This window comes from Artemia sp. Qi Xiang Cuo, chromosome 8, assembly GCF_049724085.1.
Source record: "Artemia sp. Qi Xiang Cuo chromosome 8, ASM4972408v1, whole genome shotgun sequence".
Taxonomy (NCBI): Eukaryota; Metazoa; Arthropoda; class Branchiopoda; order Anostraca; family Artemiidae; genus Artemia; species Artemia sp. Qi Xiang Cuo.
In genome coordinates this window covers 32,029,718-32,044,742 of record NC_142801.1, presented here as the reverse complement: position 1 = coordinate 32,044,742, position 15,025 = coordinate 32,029,718, and the positions used below count along the sequence as shown (strand labels likewise).

Genomic DNA, 15,025 nt, shown 5'->3' with positions numbered 1-15,025 from the left:
TGTAATCTGTTTGATGATTTCTCTAATTTTATTAATCTACCCCATAAAAAGGCAATAGTTCTTGGGGACTTTAATTGTAACCTACTCAATGTTGGTAAAAATATTGAATCTGACATTTTTTTTGAATCACTGACCACGAGCGGTTTTCTATGCACAATTTTTTTCCCCAGTAGAGTTGATCCTGTGAGATCAACTTCAACATTAATTGATAACATTTTTGAAACTACTTCCCTGGGAAATGACCTGTCCTCACATATAATATTTTCGGATATGTCAGACCACTTTCCTAATTACTTGTCACTACGTTCGCAACCACTACCTCTACGCTCTAGAATTAATATCCCAACAGCTACTAGAAATTACAGCTCTGCAAAATAAAATACAACCCATTTTATTGATTACCTAAAAACCACTGACTGGTCCGATGTTTTAAATTGTCAAGAGGTAAATTCTGCCACAAATGGTTTTGCTAAACGGCTAAGTGAGATTATCCATTCAACTTTTCCTATTCGTAAACCTAACCGAAAAACTATCCCTATATGCCCCTGGATGTCACATAGCCTCATTGTCTCCTCATATCGCAAAAACAAATTATATAAATTATATAAGTGTTGCATTTTTTATGGTAAAAATATGGTATTTAGGGATAGTTCTCAAGAAGAAATAATTATATCACAATTTCTTTAAGTTATTTTATTTTTATCCCAGAATTAGCCTTCATACAGGGTTACTAATTGCTCAAGCATTAGAAATTGTAAAGGTAGGCCTAGATATTTAAACAAGTTTACTTGGCTATCCCGAATTTGAGCAGAAAATATTTTCCATAAAATCTTCTTCGCCTAACTAACAGCTTTGCAAGACCGTGAAAAGATCCTAAAACTGCAGTTTAAAATATTACGCCCACTGAAAATATTACACGGGTGAAAGGACCAGAAAAATAATTGTGAGGGGAGTGCTGGGCGAATTGAGGATAAAAGGTGGTATGATAAATACAACTCTCCGATAAAATAAAAAAAAATTAAATTTTACACACTGAACGAAAGGAAAATTTAAATGGTTGGAATTCCTGCCAAAAAGATCAATTTCTTCAATATATTATGCGTTCAATCATTAAGTATTAAACATTAGTTTAGTATGTCCAAAACCAAAAATAGCAAAAGAAAACAAAATTTAAACTCATGATTCGGCTTTCAAAACAATTCTCTCTCTTTAGAAGTTTAATTTCCAAACCCAAAATCCAACTGAGCGTTCCGTTAAACAACTTCAAGTATAATTCTTGGCTAATTTTTTCAAGATTGTCTTGACCATGAATGACATAAATGTAAGAAACTTATAGCATTTTGAATACTGCGTTCGAAATGGTTTAATTTGAATCCAGGAAAATGACACTTTTGTGAAAATATGAAGAACCGTCTATACTTAAATTGTATCGGCCTGGTTTTTTATGCAAAGTAACGAATATGCATAAAGTTTATGCAAAGTAGTGAAAAATTATCGTATGTAAGTAATGTTTGCTAGGGATAGTCACTTGGGGTTTATACCGTGATTGAATGATTTTCGGGGAAATTTCGGGGATTCGGGGAACGAAATTTTTTTCGGGGAGACAAGGCAATTCCCGAGGAAGAGTCCATAGGATCATACAGACATTTTTTTTTGGCTTCAAGGGGTTTGATACCTCCCCCCCCCCCCACCTCCAAGGTTTTATCCTATCTGCAGAATAAAAGCAAATATATAAACTTAGATTTAAAAAAGAAACAACACGTATCCTAGAGTATTCATTCTTTTTACAAGCCTCTCAAAAATTCTTTTGGTAAATTTCATTTGATGATTTGGGTAAGAAACCCATAGAAATCTAGTAAATTTAGGATTCTTGAAAGGGAGGGGAGCTGGTGGGTCACAATGCCCCCCCCCCCTGCATGCGTCCCTGATACATCCCTTCGTATTTTGATTTGGGAGGAAGAGGGCAAAAAAAAATTCTCTGCTCCTGATAAAAAAGTAAAGCTACCTTTTTTTTCTTTATTTATGGCTGTCGTTGACAGGCTCTGCTACTAGTTTATTTAGTTTAATTTTGCTTTATTTAGTTAAGCTAGTTAATTAGTTTATTTAGCTTTTCTCTAAAATATTGGGTTATGACGATCAGGGCCGTATCCAGGATTTTTGTTCAGGGGGGTTTTTACTAATTTTTGACTTTTTTTGGGGGGGGGGGGTTTACTAATTTTTGACTCAGTTTTCGACTAATTATACTGATTTTTACCTAGGTTTTACTAATTTTTGACTTATTTTCGAATTGGTCAAAAAATTTCGGGGGGGGGTTCAAACCGGGTAACCCCCCCCCCCGGGCTACGGCCTTGATGGCGATGTATTTTTTTTTTTTTTTTGAAAACTTTGAGAAAATGCACGTGGTTTTATGTTGCCTTTGCAGTGGGTCACTGCAGACGCTGCAAACCCTTGTAACTTTGTGATAGGCTGTATGAGGACAAAAGGAAAAATTGCTTGGGTTTGCCACCAGATTGAAGCACTGTAGTACCAACCGACAAATTTCTAAGCATTTTTTGTGATGGGTGGTGAAATTCTCGGTGCAGTCAATTGACGGTTGTGCGGACGCTCAGGTGTGACTTGATGAGGGATAGACCCAAACTAATCAAAGTCTGTCTTTGCTGTGTATCATTTTTACGCCATCGTTGAACTCGACGTATTCAGGCGTAGAGAAAATTTATGAGATCTCCGTACTTGATGTAGGATGTTGAAGGCACCATTTGTCTGTCCTATTCTGGTGGTGAATGCTTCCCATCTACAGCTATTCTGGTGAGTACTTCTCTCACTGTCGAGCTGTATTCTTGATGATACTTCCTAGGTATTTGAACTGGATAATTTGTTCAACATCTTGGTTGCCACATTTATAGACAGAGGAGAGTAACTTGTTGCCATCCGTTTCTCAGCATTCACACGTAGGATTAGATGGTTTGCTTTTACCGTGACCTTGTCTAGTAATTCTTGAAGCCGCTTTTTCTTAACTCAAACACTGCCATGTCGTCTGCAAAGTCAATATCATTGACCTGGACTTCGGTGACCTGGACTTCGGCTTAATCTGATGCCTCTTATCTCTGTGTTCTGCAAAATGTAATTAATCATTATCACAAAAAGCAATGGTAGTAGAACACACCCCTGTTTTACTCTTGACAAAATGAGGAAGAAACGAGTTTTGGGTCTGTTGTGTCTTAACGCAACGTTAGCTGCCCTCATACATGGCAGTAGTAATCGTCACTATTTTCTCAGGGGCTTCATAATGGATGAGAATCTTCCATAGGCTTTCATGATCTACGGAGTAGAAGGCCTTCTTGAAGTCCACAAAGATCATATAGATCTTCGAACACCACTCTATGCTTTCTTCAGCTAGAAGTCTAATCGAGGATATAAAGTCCGCACATGAACGATTTGGCCGGAAGCCATACTGTTCGTCTCGGAGGTGTCGATCAAGTTGTGTTCGGATCCTCTGTAGGATAATGTGTAAGAACATCTTCCCGGGTATTGAAAGTAAACTTATACCCCGCCAGTTACCTGGCTCGGTAGTGTCTCCTTTTTTGAATATCCTAATGAGTGTGTTGCCAGCCTGATGGTACTTTGGTTGTTGTTCAAATCCGAGTGAAACGTAAAAACCAAAGGGAGGTATGTGTGGGTGTTGATGCCTTTATCATCTCTGCAGATATGCGGTCCAGTCCCGGTGATTTTCCATTTTTCAGTTTCTTTGCTGCTTTTCGTCTCTCACTGGTAGAAGGTGGATTCGTTCTGATATTCAGGGGACCACCGTCGCACTGGACTTAGTAACCGTCGTTGACGGATTTGAAGGATTCTTGCGTTTTTCGTGTATCCCCCCCTTGCTGAAATAAATCAAGTTCTTTGTCATTGCCATTGTTGGATGTCACCTTTGTAAAAAAAAAAGTTGATGTAGTTGGCTTGGATGTATGTCAGTGTAAAGTAACTCCTGGCTCAAGTCGTTCAAATAGTAGGTTTTTTCTGACAAATTACATGATTTTATTTTAGTTTTTTTTTAAGACTATTAACCAAGACTTGGAGGTGCAACTAAAAAAACTACAAAGCACTCTTGATGACCAGAAGAAAGCCTTACGTGATTCCCGAGGGGAAAAAATGAGGTTAACCTATAGCCAAGCATTGCAAGGTAACTTATTTTATGTTTGATCTTTTTCCTTTTTCTTACCATATTTTCCATTATTTCTCAGCCTCTCAACCTCCCAATTTTTATTTATTTTTTCATTTCCCTTTTTTTTTATTTCTGAAGGGGAAATTATGAGGTTAAGATATAGCCAAGCATTGCAAGGTACCTTTTATTTTGTGTTTGATCTTTTTCTATTTTTTTTAGTGTATTTCCCATTATTTTTTAGCTTCTCAACCTTCCAACCATTAGTTTATTTATTTCCATACTTTTATTATTTCTGAAGAGGAAATAATGAGGTTAAAATATAGAAAAGTATTGCAAGGTACTCTTTATTTTATGTTTGATCTTTTTCTTCTTCTTTTTTTACCATATTTTCCATTGTTTCCCAAGCTCTCAACCACCCAATCATTATTTCTATACTTGCATTATTCCACAAGGGAAAACAATGAGATTCAACTATTGCCAAAGATCGGAAAGTACTTTTTTATTTTATGTTTGTTTTTTTACCATATTTCCCATTGTTTTCCAACCCCTCAGCCTCCCAAATGTTATATCCATACTCCCATTTTTTTCCAGTGGGAAATAACAAGGCTAACATTTAGCCAAGCATTTCGGGGTACCTTTTATTTTAAGTTTGATCTTTTTTTTCTTTTATTATATTTATCATTATTTCTCGACCTCTTATCCATTGCTTTCTTTATTTTCATGCTTTTATTATTTCTGAAGGGGAAAAAGCTAATCGGCTGCAGTCGGTGATGGAGTGTGTCATAAAGAAATATTTAAGGGAAATGGAAAATTCCTGGGAGGGTGCAAAAAGGGAGGCTTTGCATATATTGGGGTGGAGGAGGAGCGTGGGTAGCTCTGTTAGCTTCAGGCGTCTTGGTACTGCGGTGAGTTGTTAGTAGTGTATATATATATATATATATATGTATATATATATATATATATATATATATATATATATATATATATATATATATATATATATATATATATATATATATATATATATATATATATATATATATATATATATATATATATATATATATATATATATATATATATATATATATATATATATATATATATATATATATATATATATATATATATATATTTAAATTAGATTACCGCAACCAGGGAGTGATAGCAACCAAAGGGTGATAAATTATTTCAGAACTGAAATGAAAAATTGTGCATATGCTCGATATTGTGGCAAGTTTTAAGGAAATAGGCAATGTGAATTCATAATAATAGAAGCGGGTCAAGAACAAACTCAAGTATTGGTGTGATTCAGATCTAGAAATCTTCACAGATTTGAAGCTCCTATTTTAATTTTTTAGAATATTGAGTTATGAACAACCGAAAACTATAAACCATCTTAAACTTGGTTTAAACCATTAAACAAAAACCGTAAACCACAGAATTGCAGTTCCTGGCATAAATTTTTGGATATTAAATTTTTTAACAACCCAAAACCATTAACCGTAAGTTTGGTTTAAACCATTAACCACAAACTGTAAGCCATAGAATTGGAATTCCTGGCACAAATTTCTTGAATGTCAAATTTTTAACAACCGAAAACCATAAACCGTAATTTGGTTTAAACCATTCGCCATATATCGTAAGCTACAGAATTGGAGGTCATGGCATAAATGCCTTGAATATCAAATTTTGAACAACTGAAAGCCATACACCTTAAATTTGGATTTAAAAAAATTACCATAAGCCGTAATTTGGTTTGGAACTTTAATCATAAACCTTAAGCAACGGAATTGGAGTTCCTGAAATATTTGAACATGTTAAAACCATAGTGTTTTTTATTATAATAGGAATAAAATACAGAACTTTAAACATTTTTCTGCTGATGGGGAGCAGAGCTCGTATGCTTAAAAAACTTCATCGCATGCTGAATAATGGTCGGCGTTGCGCAGGTGCCGATCTCCAGGTGCCAAAGTGCAATGCACGGATGGGGTTAAATCATCCGACACTTCCCGTGTTTTTCCCCCAGGTTTCTCCAGGTACCCATTTGGAGCTGGGTCCAACGAGAAAAAAAAAATACATAATACTACTGGAATAAACATAACTATATTTGCCTATATTTCTTATGATCAATTAAAAAAAACTTTCCGAAAAATAAGTTTTTCAAAGAAAATTAAAGGTTTAAACTTAAGCTCAGGAGACACAAATACATGTTAAAATTCAAACTCAAAACGACCAGAAATTACTATTAAAGAATAAATGAACGCCAGAACAAACATAAATTAAATAAAAATCATAGCAAAAAGCATGCAACAAGTAATAATATAAATGAATAAATACGGTAGATCTTGAAGCGAGTAATGCTTAGATTGAATATGAAAATCAAGCTTAAAACGAAAAAAAATATTTTGCTATTGAAGTATAAATGAAACTTAAAACGAACAGAAATTAAATAAACAATCAATGCAAACAAACATACAATAGATATTAATGTAAATGAATAAATAAATCTTGAAACGAGTGAAACTTGAATCTAATATGCAGATCAAGCTTGAAACAAAAAAGAAAAATCACTACAAACATGAGTTGGGTATCGCCTCCTTCTTTCACTGTAAAAGTCTAAAACCTATTGCGTCATCGGCACTACATTGACTTGCCAATAAACAAGATTGACTTGCCACTCAACATATCGCCAGCACACGTTCGTTCGAGACAATACAGTGGGAAGGGAGTGCAGAAAGACCATAACAATATAACATATAACATAACATAACAATAACAATACCAATAACAATATAACATAACAATAACAATACCAATTATCAGGCTACAGTGGGCAGGGAGTGCAGAAAGACCATAACAATATAACAATATAATATAACATATAACATAGCAATACCAATAACAATATAACATAACAATAACAAAAACAATTATCGGGCTACAATGGGCAGGGAGTGCAGAAAGACCATACCCAAACAATGAAAAAATAATAAATATAAGACACCATCCTACACCAAAATTAATTTTTAAAGTTCTTAAGGACACGATCAGCCTTATTGTGTATCTTTTGAAGTGGAATAATATTAGACTGAAATGTATTTAGGTAAACCAACTCCGCATAATCAAAATGAGATTGTCCTAAAGTAAAACAAAGTGACTTAAGTGCGGAGTAAGGAATTAAATGTTTTAACCGGTTCATAATACCAACGCCTCGTGATGCTTAGGCACGGACAACATTTATGTGATATGTGATCATATCACATTGCATTATGTGATCCTTCCATGAAAGATTCTCGTCGATAACCGCACCCAGATAACGAATACTTCAGGCTCTTTCAAAAGACAATAAACCATTTTCAAGCATGTTAGTCAGTTGACGCAAATGTTAGTCAGTTGTGGAAACCTGTACCCAACTCTACAATGAATAATAATTTTAGTTTTCTCTTATTAAGCACTAGTTTATTTGCATCAATCCATTTCGAAATACGACTGTATGCACGGGAAATATTTATTTGAAACTCATTTAAGGATTTACCACACGCAGAAGCAGTTGTAAAATTCATAATTCGGATTAAACCATTAACCATAAATCGTAAGTAAAGGAATTGGAGCTCTTTGCATATTTTTTCAATATCTAATTTTGAACAACTGAAAGCCATAAGCTGTAAATTTGGGTTAAATCACGAACTATAAATCGTAAGCATTGGGGACCTTGACATATTTTTTTAATATCAAATTTTGAATGACCATAAACTATGAATTTTGTTTAAGCCATTTACTGTAAACCAAAAACTATAAACCGTAAAGTTCCCATAACATTTAGTTTAAGCCACTAACTGCAGACCAGAAATTAACCATTAAGTTCCCATAAAAATTTTTTCAGCCATTAACTGTAAACTAAAAGCTATAAACGACAAAGTTCCCGAAAAATTTTATTTCAGCCATTAACTGTAAACCAAAAATTATAAACAAGAAAGTTCCCATAAAATCGTGTTTAAGCAATTATCTGTAGACCAAAAACTATAAACTAGAAAGTTCATATAATATTTTGCTTAAGCCATTAACTGTAAAGCAAAAACTAAACCGTAACTTCCCATAAAATTTTGCTGAAGCCATTCACTGTAACCCAAAAACTATAAACCGTAAAATTCACCTAAAATTTGTTTAAGCCATTAACTAAACCTAAAACTATAAACCTTAAAGCTCCCATAAAATTTCGTTTAAGCCAAATTTTGTTTAAGCCATTAACTGTAAACCAAAAACTATAAACCGTAAATTTTCCATAAAATTTTGTTCAAGCCATTAACTGTAAACCTAAAACTATAAACCTTATCGCTCCCATAAAATTTCGTTTAAGCCAAATTTCGTTTAAGCCATTAACTGTAAACCAAAAACTATAAACCGTAAATTTTCCATAAAATTTTGTTTAAGCCATTAATGTAAACCTAAGACTATAAACCGTAAAGTTCCCATCAAATTTTGTTTAAGCCATTAACTGTAAACCAAATACTATAAACCGTAAATTTTCCATCAAATTTTGTTTAAGCCATTAACTGTAAACCAAATACTATAAACCGTAAAGTCTCCATTCAGTTATGTATGAGCTATTAACTATAAACCAAAAACTTTAAACCCTAAAGCTCACATATAATTTCGGTTAAGCCATTAACTGTAAACCAAAAACTATAAACCGTAAAGTTCCCATAACATTTAGTTTAAGGCACTAAGTGCAGACCAAAAATTAACCATTAAGTTCCCATAAAAAATTTTTTCAGCCATTAACTGTAAACTAAAAGCTATAAACGACAAAGTTCCCGAAAATTTTTGTTTCAGCCAGTAACTGTAAACCAAAAATTATAAACAAGAAAGTTCCCATAAAATCGTGTTTAAGCAATTATCTGTAGACCAAAAACTATAAACTAGAAAGTTCATATAATATTTTGCTTAAGCCATTAACTGTAAAGCAAAAACTAAACCGTAACTTCCCATAAAATTTTGCTGAAGCCATTCACTGTAACCCAAAAACTATAAACCGTAAAATTCCCCTAAAATTTGTTTAAGCCATTAACTAAACCTAAAACTATAAACCTTAAAGCTCCCATAAAATTTCGTTTAAGCCAAATTTTGTTTAAGCAATTAACTGTAAACCAAAAACTATAAACCGTAAATTTTCCATAAAATTTTGTTCAAGCCATTAACTGTAAACCTAATACTATAAACCGTAAAGTTCCCATAAAATTTTTCTTAAGCCATTAACTGTAAACCAAATGCTATAAACCGTAAATTTTCCATAAACTTTTGTTTAAGTCATTAACTGTAAACAAAATACTATAAACCGTAAAGTCTCCATTCAGTTATGTATGAGCTATTAACTATAAACCAAAAATTTCAAACCCTAAAGCTCACATATAATTTCGGTTAAGCCATTAACTGTAAACCAAAAACTATAAACCGTAAAGCTAAAACCGTAAAACCGTAAACCCATATAATTTTGTTTAAGCCATTAACTGTAAACAATAACTTTTCCATAAAATTTTGTTTAAGCCATTAACTGTAAACTAAATACTATAAACTGTCAAGTTCCCATAAAATTTTGTTTAAGCCATTAACTGTAACCCAAATACTATAAACCGTTAAATTTCATTCAGTTTTGTATGAGTTATTAACTATAAAGCAAAAACTTTAAACCCTAAAGCTCCCATATAATTTCGGTTAGGCTATTAACTGTAAACCAAAAACTATAAACCGCAAAGCTCCCAAATATTTTTGTTTAAGCCATTAACTGTAAACAAAATACTGTAAACCGTAACTTTTCCATAAAATTTTGTTTAAGCCATTAACTGTAAACTAAATACTATAAACCCTAAAGCTCCCATAAAATTTTGTTTAAGCCATTAACTGTAACCCAAATACTATAAACCGTTAAGTTTCATTCAGTTTTGTATGAGCTGTTAACTATAAACCAAAAACTTTAAACCCTAAAGCTCCCATATAAATTCGCTTTAAGCCATTAACTGTAAACCAAAGACTGTAAACCTTAAACTTCTTATAAAATTTTGCTGAAGCCAGTAGCAGTAAATCAAAAACTATAAACCTTATTTTTCCAGTAGGTGTAGAGCACATTCGACGAGAGACAGTACAACAGCTCTTTTAGTTTGTGGGGGGGGGGGTGTGATGTGAAAGGTAAATATCGATTGGTTCGTGTTGGTTCTATGTAAATAGTAAAATTTAGTTTGTATAAGCTACGAATCATAAACGCATCAAGGAATGTGATTTTATTAGCAATTTCAATTTCTAAGGTAAACTGTAAATTTTGTCATATGTATTAAGGTGATCTAAAAACCCTAAGTTCATTTTCCCTTAAATCCCAAAGTGAAATTGCGTCATCCATGTCATGTAACGTCCCCAAAAGATAAGTTTCAAAAAATGCGAGTCCAACGCCCAATTTGAAATGGAAAGGCAGTGTGGTCTTCGTCGCTATTTATTTTCTTTAAGACATTAACTGTAAACTCAAAAACTATAACCTGAAAAGTTCCCATAAAACTTATTTTAAGCAATTAACTATATACCAGAAACTATAAGCCGTAAAGTTCCCGTAAAATTTGGTTTAAGAGTAAATCAAAAACTTTAAATTTCAAAGTTCCCATAAAATTTAGCTTAAGTAATTAACTGTAAACCAAAAATATAAACCGTAAAGCTCCCATTAAATTTTGTTTAAACCATTAACTGTAAACCAAAAACTATAAACCGTAAAGCTTCCATAAAATTGTTGTTTAAGGCATTAACTGTGAATTAAAAACTAAACCGTAAAGTTCCCATAAAATTTTATTTAAGTTATTAATTGTAAACCAAAAACTATAAACCGTAAAGTTTCCATAAAATTTTGTTTAAACCATTAACTGTAAACCAAAAACTATAAACCGTAAAGTTTCCATAAAGTTGTTGTTTAAGGCATTAACTGTGAATTAAAAACTAAACCGTAAAGTTCCCATAAAATTTTGTTTAAGTTATTAACTGTAAACCAAAAACTATAAACCGTAAAGTTTCTATAAAATTTTGTTTAAGAGTAAATCAAAAACTTTAAATTTCAAAGTTCACATAAAATTTAGCTTAAGCAATGAACTGTAAACCAAAAACTATAAACAGTAATGCTCCCATTAAATTTTGTTTAAACCATTAACTGTAAACCAAAAACTAGAAACCGTAAAGTTTCCATAAAATTTTGTTTAAAACATTAACTGTAAACCAATAACTATAAACCGTAAAGTTTTCATAAAATTGTTGTTTAAGGCATTAACTGTGAATTAAAAACTAAACCGCAAAGTTCCCATAAAATTTTGTTTAAGTTCTTAACTGTAAACCAAAAACTATAAGCCGTAAAGTTTCCATAAAATTTCGTTTAAGAGTAAATCAAAAACTTTAAATTTCAAAGTTCCCATAAAATTTAGTTAAAGCAATTAACTGTAAACCAAAAACTATAAACCGTAAAGTTCCCATTAAATTTTGTTTAAGCGTTTAACTGTAAACCAAAAACTATAAACCGTCAAGCTTCCATAAAATTTTGTTTAAACCATTAACTGTAAACTCAAAAACTATAACCGGGAAAGTTCCCATAAAACTTAATTTAAGCCATTAACTGTATACCAGAAACTATAAACCGTAAAGTTCCCATAAAATTTGGTTTAAGAGTAAATCAAAAACTTTAAATTTCAAAGTTCCCATAAAATTTAGCTTAAGCAATTAACTGTAAACCAAAAATATAAACCGTAAAGTTCCCATAAAATTTTGTTTAAACAGTTAACTGTAAACCAAAAACTATAAACCGTAAATGTTCCATAAAATTGTTGTTTAAGGCATTAACTGTGAATTAAAAACTAAACCGTAAAGTTCCCATAAAAATTTCGTTTAAGTTATTAACTGTAAACCAAAAGCTATAAACCGTAAAGTTTCCATACAGTTTTGTTTAAGCCATAAACTTTAAATCAAAAACTGTAAACGGTAAAGTTTCCATAAAATTGTTGTTTAAGGCATTAACTGTGAATTAAAAACTAAACCGTAAAGTTTCCATAAAATTTCGTTTAAGTTATTAACTGTAAACCAAAAACTATAAACCGTAAAGTTTCCATAAAGTTTTGATCAAGCCATTAACTTTAAATCAAAAACTATAAACCGTAAAGTTTCCATAAAATTGTTGTTTAAGGTATTCACTGTGAATTAAAAACCAAACCGTGAAGTTCCCATAAAATTTCGTTTAAGTTATTAACTGTAAACCAAAAACTATAAACTGTAAAGTTTCCATAAAGTTTTGTTTAAGCCATTAACTGTAAACCAAAAACTATAAACCATAAAGTTTCCATAAAATTTTGTTTAAACCATTAACTGTAAACCAAAAAATAATACACCGTAAAGTTCCCATAAAATTTTGTTTAAGCCATTAACTGTAAACCAAAAACTATAAACCGTAAAGTTTCCATAAAGTTTTGTTTAAGCTATTAACTGTAAACCAAAATCTACAAACCGTAAAGTTTCCATAAAATTGTTGTTAAAGGTATTAACTGTGAATTAAAAACTAAACCGTTAAGTTCCCATAAAATTTTGTTTAAGTTATTAACTGTAAACTAAAAACTATAAACCGTAAAGTTTCCATAAAATTTTGTTTAAACCATTAACTGTAAACCAAAAACTATAAACCGTAAAGTTTCCATAAAATTGTTGTTTAAGCCATTAACTGTAAAAAAAAAACTAAACCGTAAAGTTCACATAAAATTTTGTTTAAGCCATTAAATGTAAACAAAAAAATATAAACAGTAAAGTTCCCATAAAATTTTGTTTAAAACATTAACTGTAAACCAAAAACTATAAACCGTAAAGTTTCCATAAAATTTTGTTTAAGCCATTAACTGTAAACAAAAACTAAACAGTAAAGTTCCCATAAAATTTTGTTTAAGCCATTAACTGTAAACCAAAAACTATAAACCGTATAGCTCCCATAAAATTTTGTTAATACCATTAACTGTAAACCAAAAACTAACCCGTAAAGTTTCCATAAAATTGTTGTTTAAGGCATTAACTGTGAATTAAAAAGTAAACCGTAAAGTTCCCATAAAATTTCGTTTGAGTTATTAACTGTAAACCAAAAACTATAAACCGTAAAGTTTCCATAAAGTTCTGTTTAAGCCATTAACTGTAAACCAAAAACAATAAACCGTAAAGTTTCCATAAAATTTTGTTTAATCCATTAACTGTAAACCAAAAACTGTAAACCGTAAAGTTTCCATAAAATTTTGTTTAAACCATTAACTTTAAACCAAAAACTATAAACCGTAAAGTTTCCATAAAATTGTTGTTTAAGCCATAAACTGTAAAAAAAAAACAAAACCGTAAAGTTCCCATAAAATTTTGTTTAAGCCATTAACTGTAAACCAAAAACTATAAACCGTAAAGCTCCCATAAAATTTTGTTTAAACCATTAACTGTAAACCAAAAACTTTAAACCGTAAAGTTTCCATAAAATTGTTGTTTAAGGCATTAACTTTGATTTAAAAACTATACCGTAAAGTTCCCATAAAATTTCCTTTAAGTTATTAACTGTAAACCAAAAACTATAAACCGTAAAGTTTCCATAAAGTTTTGTTTAAGCCATTAACTGTAAACCAAAAACTATAAACCGTAAAGTTCCCATAAAATTTCGTTTAAGTTATTAACTGTAAACCAAAAACTATAAACCGTAAAGTTACCATAAAATTTTGTTTAAGCCATTAACTGTAAACCAAAACCTATAAACCGTAAAGTTTCCATAAAAGTTTGTTTAAACCATTAACTGTAAACCAAAAAATATAAACCGTAAAGTTTCAATAAAATTGTTGTTTAAGCCATTAACTGTAAAAAAAACTAAACCGTAAAGTTACCATAAAATTTTGTTTAAGCCATTAACTGTAAACCAAAACGTATAAACCGTAAAGCTCCCATAAAATTTTGTTTAAACCATTAACTGTAAAGCAAAAACTATAAACCGTAAAGTTCCCATAAAATTTTGTTTAAACCATTAACTGTAAACCAAAAAATATAAACCGTAAAGTTTCCATAAAATTGTTGTTTAAGCCATTAACTGTAAAACAAAAACTAACCCGTAAAATTCCCATAAAATTTTGTTTAAGCTATTAACTGTAAACCAAAAACTATAAACCGTAAAGTTTCCATAAAATTTTGTTTAAACCATTAACTGTAAACCAAAAACTATAAACCGTAAAGTTCCTATAAAATTTTGTTTAAGCCATTAACTGTAAACCAAAAACTATAAACAGTATAGCTACCATAAAATTTTGTTAATACCATTAACTGTAAACCAAAAACTATAAACCGTAAAGTTTCCATAAAATTGTTGTTTAAGGCATTAACTGTGAATTAAAAACTAAACCGTAAAGTTCCCATAAAATTTCCTTTACGTTATTAACTGTAAACCAAAGACTATAAACCGAAAAGTTCCCATAAAATTTTGTTTAAGCCATTAACTGTAAACCAAAAACTATAAACCGTAAAGTTTCCATAAAATTTTGTTTAAGCCATTAATTGTAAACCAAAAACTATAAACTGTAAAGTTTCCATAAAATTTTGTTTAAACCATTAACTTTAAACAAAAAAATATAAACTGTAAAGTTTCCATAAAATTTTTGTTTAAGCCATTAACTGTACAACAAAAACTAAACCGTAAAGTTCCCATAAAATTTTCTTTAAGACATTAACTGTGAACCAAAAACTATAAACCGTAAAGATCCCATAAAATTTTGTTTAAAGAATTAACTGTAAACCAAAAACTGTAAACCGTAAAGTTCCCATAAAATTGTTGTTTAAGTCATTAACTGT

General features: G+C 31.0%; 1 protein-coding gene across 2 annotated transcripts in view; it reads left to right on the top strand.

Annotated features, from left to right (window-relative positions):
* LOC148949328 (kinesin-like protein KIF20A) overlaps positions 1–15,025 on the top strand; it is a 176,682-nt gene that overhangs the window by 119,562 nt on the left and 42,095 nt on the right. For both annotated transcript variants that reach the window (XR_016142125.1, XM_089093364.1), the window contains exon 10: positions 4,054–4,177. Coding sequence is in view for 1 of the 2 variants with exons in the window: in XM_089093364.1 (XP_088949490.1) it covers positions 4,054–4,177 (124 nt within the window). In the remaining variant the exon portion in view is untranslated. The remainder of the gene's footprint in view (positions 1–4,053; positions 4,178–15,025) is intronic.